The following is a 20,194-nucleotide window of genomic DNA, read 5'->3' on the forward strand; positions in this document are numbered from 1 at the left end:
AGGACTTTAGGGAGGGATTGTGCCTCTGGCAGCCTGACGCGCCTTGGTGTGGCTGGCATTGAGGGAGTAGCCATTGCTCTCTTCATACAAAAGAGAGAAAGAAGGAAGCCAGCTGGACACAAAGGGATGCAAGAAAATAGGAAGGAAGGAGACACAGCCCCAGAGGGAGAGTCCACACTGGAAGACACTGTGTTGCAGATGCTCAGCACTAGTAGCAATAAAGGTCAGTCTTTCAGCTATACCCCTGTGTGTCACACTCTTCTTGTTAGTGCTGTCAGCTCCCCTAAGCTACCGGCAAAAGAGTAAAACGAAATACAATAGGCCAGGGTCTGCACTGATTTATACGCCTTAAAAATCAGTGGGGATGCCCAGGTGTCAGGGCAGTTGGGGTCATCATTAGGATGTGCCTGATTCCTCCTGCTGCTGGGTGTCTTCCCATGCCACTCTTTAACTCTGCAGAAGAAGACTGCCCTGCACCCATCCGAGTGTTCCTGGAACTTTGGTCTTCTCCAAATGGGCTGTGCTGTAAATACCGGTGTACATAGCTGTATTCCAGCTAATGAAGAGAAATCTCTCCTAGAACGATGATACTCAGGGAAACTCTTGTAACTTTCATTTTGTGCTTTCCGGCTTGAGTGCCCAATGACTAAATGCACCTTCTCCCAGGAAAGAACAACTAACGGTGCAGAAATCTCAGTGACAAAGCAATAAACTCTCTGAAAAATGACAGGTATGAATTGAAACTGCTGAAATTAGAATGAACTCCCTCTGTTGCAGTATGTACCTGCTCAGAGCTCTCCATTTGTTATTCCTTTCTCTCACACACCTGAAATCTCATGAAACTAAGAGCAGAAAGTTACTACTACAGCTGCTGATTGGCTAGCAGTTCCAGTATATGAGGTGGGGGTCCTGTTTCATCTTTCAGGAAGGTTTAAACCCTAGTAGAAAGAGGTTGGCTAGTTCCTTCTTGTTTCCAGTTACTCTTGGCCCACCTAATTCTTCTTTGCAACAAAGAAACTGAAGACCTAGGAGAGCAGCTGGAAACAGGTAGGAGACCAAGCCCTATGTGATCATTCAGCTTCTTGTGGACCATGGGACACAATTTGGGAATCTCTGCCGTAGGAAGAAGTTGCAGCTAAGAAATGATTCAGGAGAAGAGGGAAAGGCAATAAACTTTTTTACTTTAAAAGGAGCCACATCACAACTAACTATAAACATTTCTTCAAGATGCAGCTGCCTATGCAGTAGAGCTGGTCAGAAAATTCCTCTTGAAACAAAATTTTGATGGGAAGTTGGAAACATTGTATGTAATTTTAACTTTTTTGGTTTTTGCATTTTCTGAGTAGCTCGGCTCAAGTCATTATAAGGCTCTATGTCACAGTACCACCTAGTGGCATCCAATAATATTGCAGGACCCATCACAAAAACATTACCTTTTCGAAATGGTTGACAGTCTCAGCAGACATAATGGATGGAATGGATATAGAGAGTGAAACAATCTCTTGCTCTTAAAGGTGGTCCCTCTATGTCAGAGCTTAAGTAAGTCAATGGGGTAATGTGCAAGGAGCTTTACTGACACTGACTGGTGTGCCATAATAATTCATTCTGCAGAGCTGTCTATCTCGCACACTTCACAAGCACTATATTGTAGATTGCCTTTCCTGAAGAAGTGTGAAACTGATGAGAAAATTCTTGTCTGCTGATCCCCACAAGAAATGGAGAAAAGATATGAACCTAACAATGCAAAAGAAGATGAAGGAAATTCCACCTCTGCTGCTGCTGTTTCTTTTTCATTAGACCCCAGCTTTGACTTTCTCCTCAGAGCTGGCGAGCCAGTGACTCTTGTGACAGGCCTTTACTTAGAAGCTCATCCCAAAAAGATGAGATGCAAGGATTGGACTTCAATTTATGCATTACTGGTTATTGCTATTTGGATAAATTCCTAGGTGGGACCATCAAGCTGTAATTATTTCACCACAATGTTTTTGTACTGTAACTGAGCCTTACAGATTCTCAGTTAGCTTATGACTTCATCAGGGACAGATCAATGGAAATAATTTTGACTACAAGAATATAATAGCCAATTATACCTGTTTTAATATTACTTAATTGGCAACATTTGTTGCAGTAAATGGTCTCTATGCGTCTCTTTTACACATAAAAGCGATTTTAGAACCAGACTGTACTAAGATCCTGAACATGTTCGATAGAGATTTTAAAAACATTGTAACTTGGCCAAATCAAAACTATTTTTCACCAGGACAATGAAAAGTACATCTGTGACCCAAGGATGCTCTCTCTGCCAAATTGCACCAAATTGTTGAGGCTCTGCTGCTGTTCAGAAAGAGGAACAATGATTTTTATTCTTTGAACTTCCAATCCAAAATAGTGAAAATGTTAACAATTATGAAGCAACTTAAGTCTTTCTGTTTTCTGGGCTTTATACGTAGGCAATGCAAACAACATTCTGCTCTATGGTCCTCACCCAAACATCTTCAGTAGGGGGCATGGATTAGCAAGAGAGAATTTAAAGCTGCAAGAGGGGTTGTCCAGAATGCAGCCTTTTTTGTGACTTCTGCAGTATTTAGCAGAGAGAAAACATTTTATTGGAAAAATTTCCTTTCTAATAACTACACTTCACAATAAAACAAAACCCAAGAACAATAAAGGAACAATTTACAAAGAGAAACCCCTAAACTAGAGGAATAAACTCCAGCTGATAAGGAAGAAGAAGAGGGACCTGTTGTTTGGGTGGTTAGAAGGAGCTGAGGACACCACCTACAGAACGCTATGCTTCATCAAATAATTTTGCATGGAATAGTTCATGGCTTGAGGCAGGGATGCATGGCCCCACAATACTCTTAATACTTAATACTCTGAGCTTCTCAGAGTTGTAGGCTTGTGTGGAGCATGCTGATGCATTCCAAGAGTGGGGATCTGTGCAGAAAACATTCAGAGGAGAACAGAGTTTTATCAAGGTCTTGTTTATAGCCAGGACCTGCTGAGCTAAAGCTCTCACTTGTTCAGCGAGATTACTCCTCAGCTGTGAGTCTTTGCATGTAGTTTGAATCTCTCCTCTACATCTGGCTTCTCATTCACATCTCTTCTCCTGTTCCCATGGGATAACCCAAGGGCTGAACAGAATTTTGTGAAAATTCCCAAATATTCAGCGCCTGGTTGAGGCCAAGCATAAGAAATGTTAGCCTAATGGTACATCTAAAGAAAACAATAAGCAAGAGAAAATATTGGTGGATGCATGATCAGTCTTCATTCCACAACTAAATATTGCTAGAATATATATTGCCCATAAGCCATTCTTCTGGATGACAGGCTCAGTCTTAATTTAGGATGTTACATGATTATTAGACAATGATAATTTGGAGGATGGAGTTCAGATGATTATATTCTGGGTCAGGATCTTCTCTCCTAATTGCCAAAAATGATATTGTTGCCTTAGAAAATAGAAGAGGAAGTTACTCACCTGGTGCAGTAACTGAGGTTCTTTGAGATGGGTGTCCACTTAAGGTGTCTGTGTGCTCTGCGCCTGTAATTAGCCGTGATGTTGGTCTTTTCCTCCCACTTTCCATGCTGACAGCTTTCAGAGAATGCTTTGTGGAATAGAGGTTCTTGGAGGAGTGTCCCTGTGGGTACTCAACTTCAGGTATCCGTGCACCCTGCACCTGTAATAATAGATTTATGGTAACAGTGCCTGGTTGGGATGTACACACGTTGGCGTCTCGCACCACCTCAGGAGGTTACATAATGCTGTGTGACCAACTGTCCCTCAGTTCCTTCTCTACTGCAGAGAGTGAGTTGCATAAGATTCAGAAGTAGAAGGTAGGAGGGAGGGTAGTGGAGCACCCACAGGGACAACTGTCTCGAAGAATCTCAGTTACTGCACAAGGTGAGTAATCTTCTTTTCTACTTCGAGAAGTGTCCCTGTGGGTGCTCCACTTTAGGTGACTGACAAGCAGCGTCCCTCAGTGGAAGGAAGGGGCTTTGGAGTTGCACTCGTGATGGTTGTTAATACCATGAGTCAAAATATGACATCTGAAGATGACTGTTGCTCTGTAGTGCAGTGCTTTGTGAAAGTGTGGGCAGATGCCCAAGTGGTTGCTTTGCAAATGTCCATAATGGGGACATTATTGAGAAAGGCAATGGATGTTGAAAGTGTTCTAATAGAGTGTGTACAGATCCGTGTTGGAGCTTGTAACTGATATTTTTGATAACAGAAGTGGATGCATCCTGATATCATTTGGATAGTCTCTGTTTCTTTTCAAATGGCTTCCCCTTTTGATCATTCGTTATAGACATGAACAGTTTCAGTGATTTTCGAAAAGTTTTTGTTCTCTCCATGTAGAAGGCTAATGCTCTTCGGACATCTGAGGTGCGGAGTACTCTCTCTTTTGTCTGTGTGAGATTTTGGAAAAAATGCAGGTAAGTGGATGGGTTTGTTTAAATGAAATGGGGAAGTAACCTTGAGTAGGAAATTAAGGTATGGTCTTAAGGTGATCCTGTCTTTAAAGGAAGTTGTGTATGAAGGGTGTGCCAGGAGGGCACCTAATTATGCCATACATCTAGCAGACATGATTGCAATGTGGAAGACTACCTTCATAGAAAGATGAAGTGAGGAGGAAGTGGTGAGTGGCTGAAATGGAGTTTCCATGAGTCTATGTAAGTCCAGGTTGATGTGCCACATTAGAGCTGGGGTCCTTATCTCGGGGTAAATATTTACAATGCCTTTGAGGAATTGTTTGGTTGTTGGATGGGTGAATATGGTGACCCCATCCACTTCATCATTGAAAACTGTGATAACTGCCAGATGCACTTTGATGGAGCTTGCAGAGACTCCGTTTTTTTAATTCCAATATGTAATCCAATACCTTTGGTAAAGGAGAGGAAGTTGGTATAATGTTTGTTCTGGCACCATGTGCAGAATCTTTTCCATTTATGAGCTTGTCTTCCTTGTATTTGGGCTATGGCTGTTTAATAAAATGTCCTTTACTTCCTTCAAGCAAGTTGTTTCATTTTCTAGGAGCCATGGAGTAACCAAGCCTTTAGGCGCAGTATCATCAAGTTGGGATGATGGATGTGTAGAGGATTGGTAGAGGAGATGAGGTATTAGAGGAAAATTTTGAGGTGGGCAGACTAACATCTGTGAGAGGTATGGAAACCAGGTTTGTCTCGGCCATGAAGGTGCTAATAAGATAAATCTGGATTTGTCCCTCTTGATCTCGTGTATGACTCGGGCTAGGGTCGGTATCAGACAAAAAGTGTACATTAAGGGTGCATTCCATTTGATAAGGAGAGCATCGCTAGGGATTTGGGGTCCTAGTCCTGCTCTGGACCAAACTTGTGGGCACTTGGGGTTCTCTGCTGTTGGAAAGAAGTCTGTAGTAGGGAACCCCCACTATTTGAATATTGTGTGTAGAACTCCAGGGTCCATTTCCCTTTTGTGGTTCTGTGAGAAGTCTCTGCTTAGTGCATCTGCTGTTGTATTCTGACATCCCGGGTGGTATGATGCTGATATGTCAATGTTGTGCCTTACACACCAATTCCAGAGCAGCATTGATACGTGCACAGGGAGTGTGATTGTGCTTCCCCTTGGCAGCTTATATAGAACATGCACAACACCCTGTCTGTTAGGATCTTGATCAATTTTTCCTTGATCAGTGGTAGAAACTGATTGAATTCGTTGAGGACTGCTCTTAGCTTGGGCAGGTTTATGTGCAAGTTGGACTCCAATGTGCGCCATCGGCCTTGGTCCATGTTGCAGATGCACTCCCCAGCCTATTAGGGAGGCATCCGTGGTGATTGTCATTGTTGGAGTCCTTTGTAGAAAGGAAACTCCTGTACAGACATTCTTTGGTTGTGTCCACTATTTTAGAGAATCCTTTATCTTGTTTGGCATTGTGAGGCATCTGTTGAGACTGTGCCTGTGTGATGTATAGACTGTTCGAAGCCATGCCTGTAGACATTTCATGTACAGTCTGGCGTGCTTATCTACAAATGTTGTTGCTGACATGTGTTCTAGTAGTTGTAGACACGTTCTGCCTGATGTTTGTGGGCTGTCAGTGACTGTTGATGAGTGCGGTGAAGCGTTGTTGAGGTAAGGAGTTGTAGCTTTTGGGCAGTTGAGACAAATCCTGATGAATTCTAGTTTCTGCACTGGAATTCGTGTTGACTTTTTTTGTTTATTTGTAGCCCTAGGTTTGTGAAGAGGATTATTGTGCTTTGAGTGGCCTCTATCGCTTCCTGTTGTATTGGTGCCCTTATCAGCCAGTTGTCCAGATGTGGGAATATCATGAATACCATGTGTGCATAGATGTACTGCCAGCACTGCTGAGACTTTTTAGAAAATCCTTGAGAAGGTCAAAAGTCCAAAGGGGAATATTTTGTACTGGAAATGTTGTTCTCCTCAGGTGAACCTTAGGAATCTTCTGGGTAATGATGGATAATTATATGGAAATATGCATCCTGTAGGTCAAGAGCAGAGAGCCAATCCCCCCTTTTTAGTGCTGGAATTATAGTTGCTAATGTCACCATTTTGAAACTGGGTTTTGACAAATTTGTTGAGTTTTCTTAGATCTAGGAAGTGCCTCCATCCACCTGTCTTTTTCTGTGTTAGAAAGTAAAGTGAATAATAAACCTTTTGTATTGTACTGGTACTGGTTCTACTGCACCTAAATGAATGAGGTGGTTTACTTCCTGTTGCAGCAGGTACTTATGAGGGGGTCCCTGAAGAGGGATGGAGAGGGAGGTTTGGCAGGTCGGATGGAGATAAAAGAAATCGAATAACCCATCTCAATAATTTCCAACATCCATTTGTCTGCTGTGATGTTCTGCCAGATTTGGTAAAAAGGTGACAGTCAACCTCTGAATGGTTGGGAGATGACGTGTTTCCAGCGCTAGAATTTGTGGGTGTCTCATGCTCTTGACCACAACTTCAAAATTGCTGTCTCAAAGTAGATTGTTGGGATGTTGAAGGTTGGTTTGGTGATTGTTGTCATCTGGTTTGTTTCTATTTATAACATTGGTCATATTCTCTGTATGGCTGTGCATAACTTGGGTGGAATCTCTGTGTAATACCTGCCTTGTTTCTATTTATTTGCAGGTATATAGCTGTCCAGCGACTTCAAAGTTGCCCTTGAATCCTTGAGAGTATGAAGGGACTTGTTAGTTTTGGCCGCAAATAGTTTTGGGCCTGTAAAAGGCAGGTCCTCTACTGACGAATGCACCTCTCTGGGGAAACCCTGAAAGATGGAGCCAGGAAGTGCAATGCATGACCATTGACGTTGCCATAGAGCGTGCTACCGTGTCTGTAGAGTCGAGTGAAGCCTGCAGTGATGTCCGGATAATGAGGTGACCTTCAGTGATGTTGGCCTTGAATTGTTCTTTTTTTGTCAACTGGCAACCTATCAATAAATTCTGCCATTTTAGAGAAAATTGTATGCATATATTTTGATAAAAGGGCTTCATAATTTGCTATCCAGAAATGTAATGCCTTTCACCTAAAGAGGTCCAGCCTCTTCCAATGTTTGTCATAAGGGTATGTCCTGGTATGGTGACGCTTTCCTCTCTGGTTTACTGCATCCACCACTAAAGAGTTTGGTGAGGGGTGCATGAACGAGAATTCGCTTCCTTTGGAGAGGATGTAGCATTTTTTGTCTGAACTCTTGCATGAAGGTGAAGCTGTTGCTGGTGTCTGCCAGATGGTTTTGGCAGGTTCCATGATAGCACTTCCAATTAACGATGCTATCTTTGCTGAGGTAAATGTTTGACGTACGTCCAGTAGTTTATGCTCAGACTCAGGTACTTCTTCCAAGGATATGTCTAGGGACTCTGCTACCCTTTTGAAGAGTTCCTGAAATTGTTTGAGATCATCCCCCCTAGTGAGTGGTGGGGGCTTTATAATTTCATCTGGAGATGATGATGATAAGTTTGGCAGCGATGAGGCTTCCTAATCAGAACCATCAGCAGTCTCCTAAGTCGCCTGCTCTTGGGGTTCTGAGGGTCCTGGTATGGGTGATGGTGGAGATTGTGGTGCTTTTGATCTTGGTGGGGTGGGGGGCTTGTGATGTGCTCTATATACAGCCCACTGGTCCCAGTAGAGCCATTGTGGTGGGAATGGCATGGAAGGCAGCGCCCAAGAGTGCCCATACTATCTGGGTGCTTCTGAGCTTGAGTGACAGCCTGACTTATAGGATGGTTCTAGTCTGGGTGAGTAAGTAGGTGAGAAATGATGGAGTGAATTTCTCTTCTTCCTCATCTTCACTGGGGAATGGGGGAGCAGACCTGGGTGGAGTGATCAGTTGACTCAGTACCGAGCAGGCTGGAGTAACATCGGTACTGAAGAGCAGAGATTCTGGAGTGGACAAGACCATTAAGTCTCCCTGTCTCAGGAATTGTTATGTTATCGGAAAGGACCGTACTGGCAGTACTGGCATACGAGTTGTTGTCACTGGTGCTGAGGGTCTTGTGCTATGCACCATAGGTACCGTAGGTGGTGCCATTGACTATTGCAAGGTTGAGCTGCTTAGCACCAAGCGTCTCTTTGGCGCCGTAAGTACCGAGGCTGAGGGTTTTGTTTTACCCTTTATCGGAGATTGCCTTCTTAGGGGCTTTTGCTCTCTAGATACCATAGTACCAGATGGTCCTGGCATCTCTGAGTCCAATGCACTCAGTGCTAATGGTGCCAATATGGTCCCAGCAGCTGTGGAGCGCTTTTTCTTAGCAGGATCTCTCAGTGGTGAAGTTTGAGAGTGCTTTTTTGTGACTTTTGCCACTTTTTGGAGAGTGCTTTTTTGTGACTTTTGTCACTTTTTTTAGTAGGAGTTTTTGTGGCAGGATCTATGTCACAGGCTGCTGATGGTGATCATTCGCCTGGAGAGGGATGGTGGTATCCGAGGCTGGATTCAGGGATTTCTCCGTAAGGAGTTTGAGCTGGAGGTCTCTTGCCTTCCTTGCTCTGGCCTTTATATTATAGCAATGCGAGCATTTTTTGTGTGGAATATGTGTCTTGTTGAGACAGCGGACGCACTATGCGTGTCCATCTAAAATAGGTATTGACAGCCTGCAGTTCAGGCAGCTCTTGAATCTCGGAGAGCCAGGCATGCCAGAGAGATTTCTGTCCTAAGCTGAGGGAGGGGAATGAGGAAAACTACACTAATGGGGAAAATGAGAAACAAACTTATTTTCTTAATGAGATAGTTATTGATTAGTTAGCAGTTAGACAGTTATTCCTACCCTTCCTGTTCACCTTAATTTTCTTTTCTTTAAAAAAAATTCCTATCAGGTATCTGATAATAAGTTGAGAGAAGAGGTGCTGCTGAGGGCTTCAACTCAAGCCAAAGGTGGTAGAGAATGAACTGAGGGACGGTTGGTCACCCAGCACTATGTAACCTCCTGAGGGCAGCGCAAGATTGCACAACACACATATGGCCCAACCAGGTACTGCTACCATAAATCTTTGATTACAGGTGCAGGATGCACAGACACCTAAAGCGGAGCACCCACAGGGACGCTCCCCAAAGAACCTCTGGTCCACAAAGCATTCTCTGAAAGCTGACAGCATGGACCGTGGGAGAGAAAGAACAATATCATGGCCAATTCTATTTGTACTCAGAATAACGTCCCTTTTAATAAATTCTTTGGATTTTGGTGTAGTTCTAAAAATGTTTTGCAAAAACTACTTGAACTAATACAGACTTCAAGCTTTCCCCATTCCCCAACCAATCTCTACGTTATTCCATCATTAGCTCAACTTCAGGTCACATGATCCTATAGTAATTAGTATTCAAGGTTGCTGCCTCTCATAAACTTATGACTTGTTCTGTTTTTAAATACATCATTACAGCTTGCAATTCCATAGTCGATGCTGAGACTTACAGACTGGAAATACAGTTACAAACAGCAAATATCTCTCCTTTTGTAAACAATGGTGGCATTTCAAAACAACTAAAACATTCTTCTGGTTTCTGAAAGCCAGTTCACTTCACACAACAGCAACAAAAAGATTGCAGTGGGTCTGACTCTTCAACAAACATTTATTCTTCTCTCTGAGAACCTAACATCTTCTGTGACAGCAGACTTACCTTTACTTCCTCAGTGCACCAAATGCTGTTTTCTGACAGCTGACAGGACCAAAAAACCCTTGATTGCCATGAGTTTGTGGCATTTTCCTTTAAACATATGAAATGATTTTTTAAAATTTTTTCAGTGCATTTATTTATAATTTGTCTACCTATGAATTATGTGAACAACTGAGATTCTTCTCAAGGCGTCTGCATTTATTCCTTTAAAGCTTTTCTGTTGATATTTAACAATTTTGATTTATAATTATACTTATTTGTATTTACCCATATGATCCTTTTTAAATTCCCTATAAGAACACTGGTTCTCATAACCTCAACACCTTAGTTCACACTGCACCTGGAGTTACTTCAAAGCCAGCTGCAACCTATCTGGATAATCAGAGTTAATATAGGACTAACAACAAAGAGAAGTATTGGACAGTGTTAGACTACAATCCAACAATATGGTCAGACTGTTGCACCTGTGAAAAGCCCCACTGACTTGAATCAAGCACCATGTGGGTGCTGGGATCTGATCATGCGCATTGCATTGCAGAATCAAGGCCTAACATTGTCTGTTGTTTTTTTTAAAATTAAGATTGGGGGGGTCTTAATTTGCTTTTAGGAAAATTTTGCAACTTTAAGACTGTACTGTGAATTTGGTAAAGCACTAAGAGTTACTGAAATATGGATAGCACCAATCCATTTTTTGACCTCAGATTTTAAATAATTCTTTAATAGCTCATGGCTCTGTTATATCCTATTAATTTCAAATCTAGGTCCACTACTGTATATTCAAATATTTTTTAAAGAAATCCCAAACTTTATTATTATGTGGAAGGAAAAACATGGCCAACTTGTTCAGTCCCATCTCTGTTTAATACATTTACACACTGATTTTGTTAAAATCTTTGGGTATGTCAATTGTACCAGAAATATGTCTTTAAAATATTTCCAGCCTTTTACACAAAACTCCAATTTATTGGTATAACAGGAAGTTACATAAGCTAAATGGACTTAATTTTCAGAAGTTCAGGCATGCACATTTGTATACTTAATTTGCACTTGCATTTGTTGTGACTGCATGTGCATTCTTGTTATTTGTGAGAGCACGTGACCAACCCACAACTAATCATTGGTATGTGCAGACACGGTGACTGTTTGTGCAATGGTGCATATTATGTACCTGAATTGAAATCTTCCCATCTAATTGATTAGGGCAGACTATGAATGGCCCTGACACAGGCATGTAAAGGAGGGAGGGAGACTCCTTAAAATTTTTGTGGCTATGCAAGGACCACTTAAATTGCAGTCTCTGTGATATATGGAACACAGGAACTGCCTCCTCCTGCTCCTCGCCAGACAGCAAGTCTCCTAAGAAGACAGTGAAAAGGTTAGGGCCTGTTGAATAGAGCTGATACCCTGGGAGAGTAATCTGCTCCATGTTAATAGAGGGAGCGAACTTCCCATCCCCTAAGGTGATAGCTCTCTAGTGATCCTTGGAGGCTAGTGCAACTCTGCACGGTTCTCTTTGCAGCACAATGGCATAAATGCCACAATCCAGCTCTTAATGATATTTCGTGCAGTTCTGCAACTATTTTCACAGGTAATCCCTACATAGCTGAGCAATCTTCATTGTGTTCAGTGGAATTAATCAGGTGAATTAACACTACCTGCTTGAGTAAGGTAGCGGCATCAAGCCCCTAGGCTCTTAAATGCATTTTATATATGTATTTATTTAAAAAAATTGACAGGACAGACAGAAAAATGCCTGTGGAATTCATAAACAAGGAAGGTAACAAACAAACAATTGCACCCCTTCCCCCCCAAAAAAACCCAAATCCTCTGCAGGGATATGTACTTCAGTTTATCTCAAAAGGCAGTAAAACATCTGCACAAAGTCATAGAAGCTGTTTCTGATGTGTTAGCAGTGTCTGTTTCAGAAATGATTGCAAAGAAAAAGAAAGAAAGAAAAAGGGCTGACTTGCCCATAACTTCCAAAAGAGGTTGTCAGCAACATCTACTGCCTTCCAGCTCTCTCCCATCTGTTGCCAGAATGAAGTTTTATACTCCCCTTATTTCCTAGCCTGTCTTGTCCCAGGCTAGGACTACTACTTTGATTGCCTGGTAGACTATTTTTCTCAGTCTGCCTTGCCTTCACGAAAGAGAAACTGGAACTATTAGGAGCCAGCTGATCCCTCAATCTCTGAGGGGAGTTTCAGCCCAGCTTGCTTTATGGAACTCTACTCTCAGCTTAAAGTCAGGGTCAGTAACGTTGTCTTCTTCGTCAACCGCAGAAGACTTCACTGTGACCACAGGGCTCACTTGATAACTATGTCTCTGTCCCACAGATATTTTACCAAGCAAGCCTGGAATTGAGTGATACTGGCTCTGGAGGGTTCCCCTGATAAATCCTCACAGAGTGTGTACGTTGCAAGAGGACTTCTGTTGTTCTATAAAAACATCTGACAGCACTGTGTCCTCCTAATAATGTTCATTTTTTGGCAAATTCTTTGCATTTTAACTTCTTATTTGTTGTGTGTGTGGGAGAGTTCTGTATCTACGATGTAGTGCTTCATTTTCATGGTATTGTATTTTATGGAGGTGTCCCTTGAAACGTTATAATTAAGAGATTTGTTGTTCCAATGGGGATTGAATACCCTTATTCTAAATGAAAAAGAATGTGTATCAGCCCCAAATTTATGACACTTAGGCTAAAAAGCCAATTTTTTGAAATGTTTCATGTAAATCCATTCAATAGTTATACATGACTCGGTTTTAAATTTATAACTGCAGTTGAATCAGAGTATTCTAGAACTTCTGATTCATCTTATAAAAAGTAAAATTAAAGTTGAAAAACTTCCTAGGCAAGAGACAAAAGGCCCGATGTAGGGGGTTTAGGGAAGTGGAGCAGGTTTGAGAGGAACAGAAGGAAAGCCACTTTCTTCAGAAAAACAAACTGGAAATATGGCCAACCCCTCCCCCACCCAAACAAACATCAATTTAAAGAGCTATGGCCTTAATTAAAAAAAAAATGTATGGGCTTGATTTACCTCTTCCTTATGGCAGTTTTACATTAGTGTGTCTGCATTGCCTCCTGACTTACTCCAATGTAAAAGAGATCAGAGTCAGTTGTTACACTTTTATTTGGGAACTATTTTTAGTAGTGCAACAAATTCATTCTTTTCTTGTTTTCTAAAATTACCCTCATAATGCCACTGTCCAACCAGAATTAACAATTAGACACTGAGATGTGTGTCATGATCAGATTTTGTTATTCTTGGATGGTTTTGGCTCATCTCAGCCTTTGGCATTGTATCTAACAGCAGACCCAACGTATGGCACTATCCCAGTGTGACACACTATCTTGTGGCATATTGCTTGGAGTGAATCAGTGTGCTCAAACACAGAGTAGCCTGAACTAGGAACAGGATTCACTTGATGCCAGGATTCTATAAGTACAATTATGTCTCTTATGTCAGCCTACTGCATGGTGAAGGACTCTTCAGTCTGCCTCTGTATTTTATTGTGACATCACTGGTAGCCTCTCCTTTAGGCATATTAACAGATAAGGAAAATTTGGAACCCATTAGCATTCACATTAATTTGTTCTTTCACATTTACATTGTTTGAATTCCACCCAGTTTCATAATTCCGCGTTCAGCCATTTCTGTGCAACAGCCAGAGGCCCCAACTCATTGCACGAGAGGATTGCATGAATTTCATGTAATTTACTGACCATGCTCAAACAAAATGTGATTAGTTAATCATTAAAGTAAATTAAAAAAAAAAAAAATTTCAATTTGTGCATAAAAAAGACTGCTTAATCATAAGGCTTATTAGCTACTTTATTACATAATAATTGTAAATATAATATATCAAGCAAAATACAGATATAAGATGTAAAAATAAGCAGATTAAAGAAAACATGCTTGATTTTCACTTATGTTCAATCTCTATAGGACTGCAATAGTCAAAATGTAAGATTGCAATAAATTAGAACAGGAAATAAAAGTTACATTACAATCTTGAGAAACTGCCACTTGCGTGTCTGGTATTACAGTATTGCAGATCATTTTTACATCATCTCACAAAGATGCAATGTATTCCAATCCCAAGTAATATTTTTAAAAGGTGTAAACGTTTAGGGGATTTATACACCTCTGTTTCTGAACTAATATTTAATATATACTAAAACCAAAGCCATCTGACAGCAAATAGCTCAGATGTTAAAAAAAGAAAATGTATTGCACAAAGTTAGTGTACTTTCTTCTTACTGGTTTTTTAAAAATAAAGCAGCTCCACATTGGATCCACTGGTCTTGGTTGCCTCCACAGGGTACATCAATATTTGTCACCACACAGTCCCTCTCAGCACTAGCATAGACTGGTAAGGATATGCACTCCTCTGGAGAATATGGACCGTATGCGTCCTGTCAACAAACCACCTTTTAATTATAATTTAGAAGTACAGTAGGTATATTAACATGAAGCAAGAACAACCTCTGATGACATGGTATCCAAAGCAGACTTAGAAATTATAATTATAAAAGTGCAACTTTTGGTAGGTATCATAAGAATAACCTGTTGGCTAAGACTGGGAAAGGGGGAAGAGAAAGCTTGTCAGCAAAGCAGGGGTTTCAGAAAAAGAATTTTTCTCTAGACTTCTGACACAACTCAGCATTTCAATTTTCTTTACTCTGCCCTGTCAGGTTTTCAAGGGTAAACTGATAACATATGATGTCATATGACACCTGCACCAGAAATCTAAAGCAGGTCGTATTAGCTGCCGTGAGCACAGCTCCAACACTTTCCATTTCAAAGATTTTTAAAGTCTGCTGCCAACTGAGTTACTCTGATTTAAGCCAATAATGTCCAAGGAAGCATTTACATATTTTAACTGGAATCAATACAAATAAATATTCTTGGTTTTTGACCTGCAGTAAGTAGAAAGAGACAAACACAAAGTAGTCTTGTTTTAAAATACCAGAAGAGTTATTTCTAAATTCTGACATATAGGGTTTAATGCTGTGCAAGTGACTGAGTTCTTACTCATCCTTCTACTTACTGAAGTAAATGTCTTCAGCAGGAGTTTGTTTGGGTCTCTGAAGTAGCACAAGTGCTGCTGCAAAAGGGAAGTGGTTATGAAGGAGAATTGGGTGTCCTGGAGGATAGGGACTTGTCACACATCCTGAGATGCACAAACTGATGAGCAGCAGCCATTGTTTATGTATAAAACAAACAAAAAAATCCTCTGTCGTGCCCTTGGAAATTGGGTAAACAGACAGAATACCATTACTAGGAGTGCTCTTCAGGCCACAGGGAGCTGCTCTAACTTATACCATAGACTGACATGATCCCCAGCTAGCAGCAGGACAAGAAGGTCACAAAGTTGGTAAGCTCAGCCAGACCAGAGGATATGGCCCACAATGTAAAATCTTCCTACTGCCCCCTCCGTGCTTTCTTTCTAACAGACAGACAAGAGCTTAGATAGAAAGGGAATCACAAGTATAAAACATAAAAAACCCCACATGTAATTTTAGCAATCCAATACATGTAAAAATATTTAAAATGCTTGAATATTAGTTAAAACAAGTAGGGCAGATATTTCTACTGGTCATATACAGGGAAATGCATTAACTTTTTACAGCAATATTCAGTACAGTGGCAGGTGGTGGTGTTTGGCACCTCTGGAAAAAAGGTCATTTCAATTTAGGTGCTAAATAGGGATTTAGCAGGTTAACTTTAGGCATCCAGGCTTGAACACTTTACCTGAATTTATTTATATTCAGATATGCATATACTTCCTTCATTACTGTGCAATATTATCAGCAATTCTGCTATACATAAGAATTACAAACGTGCGCTAAATATTGCTATGATGAACAAGTGAGCAGGGGATGGATGGAGCCATGGCTCTGTCTCCCCTTCCCCCACCTGGATCAGTAGATCTAGATGTATGTAGTCTGAAAAGCAAAATATTCCCTCCCCAATTGTAGAGCAAGAGGTGAGCTGGGGAGAATTGTGGCTGATGCACAGTTCCCTCTGAGGGTTCTCTCCTGAGGCACTGCAACTATAAAGGACTGACTCTAAAGCCTTATTCTAGCTCCAATCTTCTGCAGTATTTAACCCAGCCTTTAAAACATGATATAATAATTTGATTTCACTAAATTTGTTTGACACAATCCTTGTGCAATAAGTGTAGTCAGAAAATTATACTCCCCACAACATCAAAACCTCATTTTGTATTCTCAGAGACGTGTCAAAGACTTTTGTGAAACAAAGAACAAGGCATCTGACTTCTGTCGGTAAGGAATTGGAACAAAATATAAGGGTGGGTTTTTTTTAGTGCAAATCAAAGAAGCATGAGTGAGTTAAGTTTCATTATTAGAAACCATATAAATATCTCAAACCAGGAAAGAAGTGAAAATGCAAACAATGACTGTTTTGAGCACTGTGTCTTGCACCTGAACTCTCTAGCCATTTTTGAAGATTTTTGTTGCTGTTGTAAGTCAACTTCCCCCATCTTTTCAACAACAGGATTGAAATCTTGGGTCCAGGCAAGTCAGTGCAAGTGTTGGCATTAATTTCAATGAGGCCAGGAATGCATCCCATAGCTTTAATTCCTTATAACCTCATGGGACAAACATATCACTCTTACTTTCCTCTTCTAGAGATAATGTTGTTTGCCTCATGCCCTATTCAGTTGTCTTTACATATCTGAATAGAATATCCATCCCCATCCTCATCCACAGAGTCCTCCTCATTCATTTGGGACTGGGATTCTGAGGAAGTATCGACGCTGCATGGTGGCACAGTGGTGGGGTCACTGTCGAGAATCACATGCAGCGCCTCGTAAAAGCGGCATGTCCTGGGCAAGGAGCTGTTAGCTTCCCTAGTTTTCTGGTAAGCCTGCCTCAGCTCTTTGATCTTAACATGGCACTGCTGCGCGTCCCTGTTGTGCCCCTTCTCCAACATGCCATGAGATATCTTCTTGTAGATATCTACATTTCTTTTGCTGAGCCAGAACAGACTCTTCGCTCCCCAGACCAATGAGATCCAAGACCTCTGGTCGACTCCATGCTGGAGAGCGTTTGGGTCGTGAAGTCGCCATAAGCGGTTCAGCTACAAAGCTCTCTCCACGCTGTCCAAACCCAAAATGGTCATTCAAAATTTCCTGGGACTTGATGGGAGTAGCTATTTCCTGTTTACGTGGCCACATTACAGCAAAGCACAAATATCCAGAGCCGTCACAACAGAGCAGTATGAAACATCTAATGTGATCCTCAATTTATTTTTTATTACTTAGCACTGGCTCAATTTATTACCCCAAAAAGCTAACTTTGGCTGAAGAGTTCACAGGTTGACACATACCAAACATTACCATTTGCCATTTCCATTTGTTGTACAGGATCTTGTTTGCAGGATGGGAGAAAAAGTGACATAATACAATGGAAAATAATGTACTGCTAATTGAGTTTACTGTAATACAGGAGAAGGGGAAAAAACACCTCTCCCTACCTATATCATTCTTGCTTTTCTATATTTATATTTTATATATCTTCTAGGGTTCTGTTAAGCTTTTTAGTTTGCTTTTTATCTACAGCTTTTATAAACTTGTGATTTTGTAATGCTACCCCATACTTGGACAAATTGCTATGTCAGACACATTGCTTTGCAGCCTTTAATTCCCGTATTTAGCAAAGATTATTACTGTAATTGGAAAGTTGTATAGGTTACAATTATTACTGTTTGGATTTCTTATTTTGCTTTAATCTAATGCACTTCAATAATCACTGGAATTTATTTTTCATTAGGTATAAGAAGGTAAGGTTTTTTCCCTGCAGCTCAGAAGATTTTATTTACTTTAAGTCAAATTTTACATTTTATGGTGTTAAAACTCTACTGGAAAAATTATTTTATTAAGAACTTCCAAATTCTTTTATAAGTTTTATTAAATATAGTTTTTAAAATGTATGATCATATATTTAAAGCAGAGAAAATAAAAATAATAAACGCTTTGATTTGAATATATTTCCTGTTTACAGTGTCTTTCTCTTCATCTGTTTTTTACTATTTGGAAAATGTAAATAAATCTACCATGTTATGCATGATTGTTTGTTCTATTAAAGCTAGGAACTGATCATTTTTTAAATGGAGAAAGAAGCAGGTCAAGAACATCATACTGAAAAGCTAGTATACAGAAGAAAGGAAACTATAGAATTTAAAAGTTAGGTCCCTTAATAATTTAGTACCTGTAGAATCCAGCCCATGTAACAAGCGAGAACTGATGACACACTGGGAGAGTCATGCTGATTTTCTGAAAGTCGATATCCATCAAAACTGCAACCTTCGAGTTGCAGGCCACTTATCTGTCATGGAAATATAAAAAATATTCATATATATATTAGAGCCGGAAATGTCAGTAATGATTATACTGTATCTTAACAAAGGCATTGATAGTCCTCTGTATTGTGACAAAAGTCTAAATAACAGGAAACTAATTATCATAATGTTACATGTGAGAATTGGAAATATGGTTTAAAAAGAAGATCTATTCTTCAGCAAGGACTTCCTCTATTTTGGTTTAACGTTCTTTGAAAATGCTAGAGAATAATACCTGTCAATGTCATCATTTAGGAAACTGCAGGTGCCCTGGTATATTACATTAATGGAAATAGAGTAGCAACAGCCAAGTAAACATTTATTAACAATGTCAAAAAAAAAACCTACAAAAAAACAAAACTACACAACAACAACAAAATACAACTATCACTGAAAAGGCAAGGCTTCCTGCTTGGAAGTTTGACCTAAACTTTCAAAGAGAGGAATAAGCTACTGTCTGTTTTTTTCAGAAGCAAGTAAGATAATTTTCTACTTATACTCTATTCAGAAATAATACACGGGGGAATGAACAAAATCAATCAATATGAAGTAAGATTTTAGGTTAAAGTGCTATTGGGTAAAATAAATTCTAATGGGTTGAATGCAAATGTAACTATCTTCATACTGTTCTACTTGTAACATATTTTAAATGAATAATTTTAATAAATGATCGTTAAATCGGTACTTTCAACTTCTGTTCTTTTTTCTTTTCTTTTTTTTTTCCCTCTTTTTTTTCTTTTTTTCCTTTTTTCACTTTCAGCTTCTGTTCTTTTTTCTGTTCCTCATGACAAGAACTGCTTTTCTGTTCTTGTCATGCATTTGATTCCAAAATGATTGAAAATTGAGATCTTATGTCAAAAGGGATAAGACCATCTGATTTCAAATGTTGACAGACCAATCAATGCACAGAGTAAATAGAGCAGGTATATTTGCATAGTAATGGTGATTGTCAGATAAGAGTCATACATTTTCAGAGTCTCTGTCCAAGCAATTCTAAGTGCCATTAAATAAGATGCCATTGTATACAAATTGATTCCGAATCAGGTATTCCTCACATCCCTACTAGGAAGGAATTGCTACTAATCATGCCTTTCTATTGTCTGCTGAGTTAATGATCCATTTCTCAGTTGGTAAAATTTCTTTTTCCTCCTCTGTCACATCCATCTGATTAATTCTCATCTTACTAAAAATTTTTTGCTGTTAGTACTAACTGCATGACCTTGCACTTTGCACTATGAAATTGAATCCCATTTCTATTACTCCAGTTTTCAAGGTCATCCAAATCTTGTTGCATAATTTTTCATTCCTCCTCAGTATTGGCAATACCTCCCAATTCTGTGTCATCCTCAAATTTTATTAGCATGCTCCCATTTTTTGTCCTAAGATCATTAATGTAAATGCTAAATAAGATTGGTCCCAAGGTCAATCCTTGAGGAATGCTACTGGTAGCTTCCTCCTGACAATTCACCTTTCAGCATGATTAGTTGTAGTCTCCCCTTCAACCAGTTCCTTATCCACCTTATGATTCTCCTATTAATCAACATCCTTTTCAGTTTAACTAATAATTTCCCATGTGTATCAAATACTTTACTGAAATCCAGGTAGATTAAATCTAGGGCATTTCTTTTGTCTCGAAAACTAATTATCTTCGTAAAATAAGATCAGGTTGGTCTGGCACAATCTACCTTTGTGATAAAATACTGCATAGTTTTACAAAATACCATTTAATTCTATGTT

General features: G+C 39.9%; 1 protein-coding gene across 2 annotated transcripts in view; it reads right to left on the bottom strand.

Annotated features, from left to right (window-relative positions):
• Positions 1–20,194, bottom strand: part of DYNC2H1 (dynein cytoplasmic 2 heavy chain 1) — a 410,146-nt gene that overhangs the window by 12,215 nt on the left and 377,737 nt on the right. Inside the window, exons 88-89 of one of the 2 annotated variants that reach the window (XM_067567720.1) lie at positions 18,328–18,444; positions 13,904–14,505 (exon numbers count right to left, since the gene is read on the bottom strand). In XM_067567720.1, the coding sequence (XP_067423821.1) occupies positions 14,347–14,505; positions 18,328–18,444 (276 nt within the window). In that variant the 3' untranslated portion in view covers positions 13,904–14,346. Of the gene's footprint in view, positions 1–13,903; positions 14,506–18,327; positions 18,445–20,194 lie in introns of those variants that run through there. The other variant, XM_067567730.1, reaches the window with a different exon arrangement.

Source organism: Emydura macquarii, unplaced genomic scaffold, assembly GCF_026122565.2.
Source record: "Emydura macquarii macquarii isolate MOO-44397 ecotype Brisbane River unplaced genomic scaffold, CSIRO-AGI_Emac_v2 contig_318, whole genome shotgun sequence".
Classification (NCBI taxonomy): domain Eukaryota; kingdom Metazoa; phylum Chordata; order Testudines; family Chelidae; genus Emydura; species Emydura macquarii.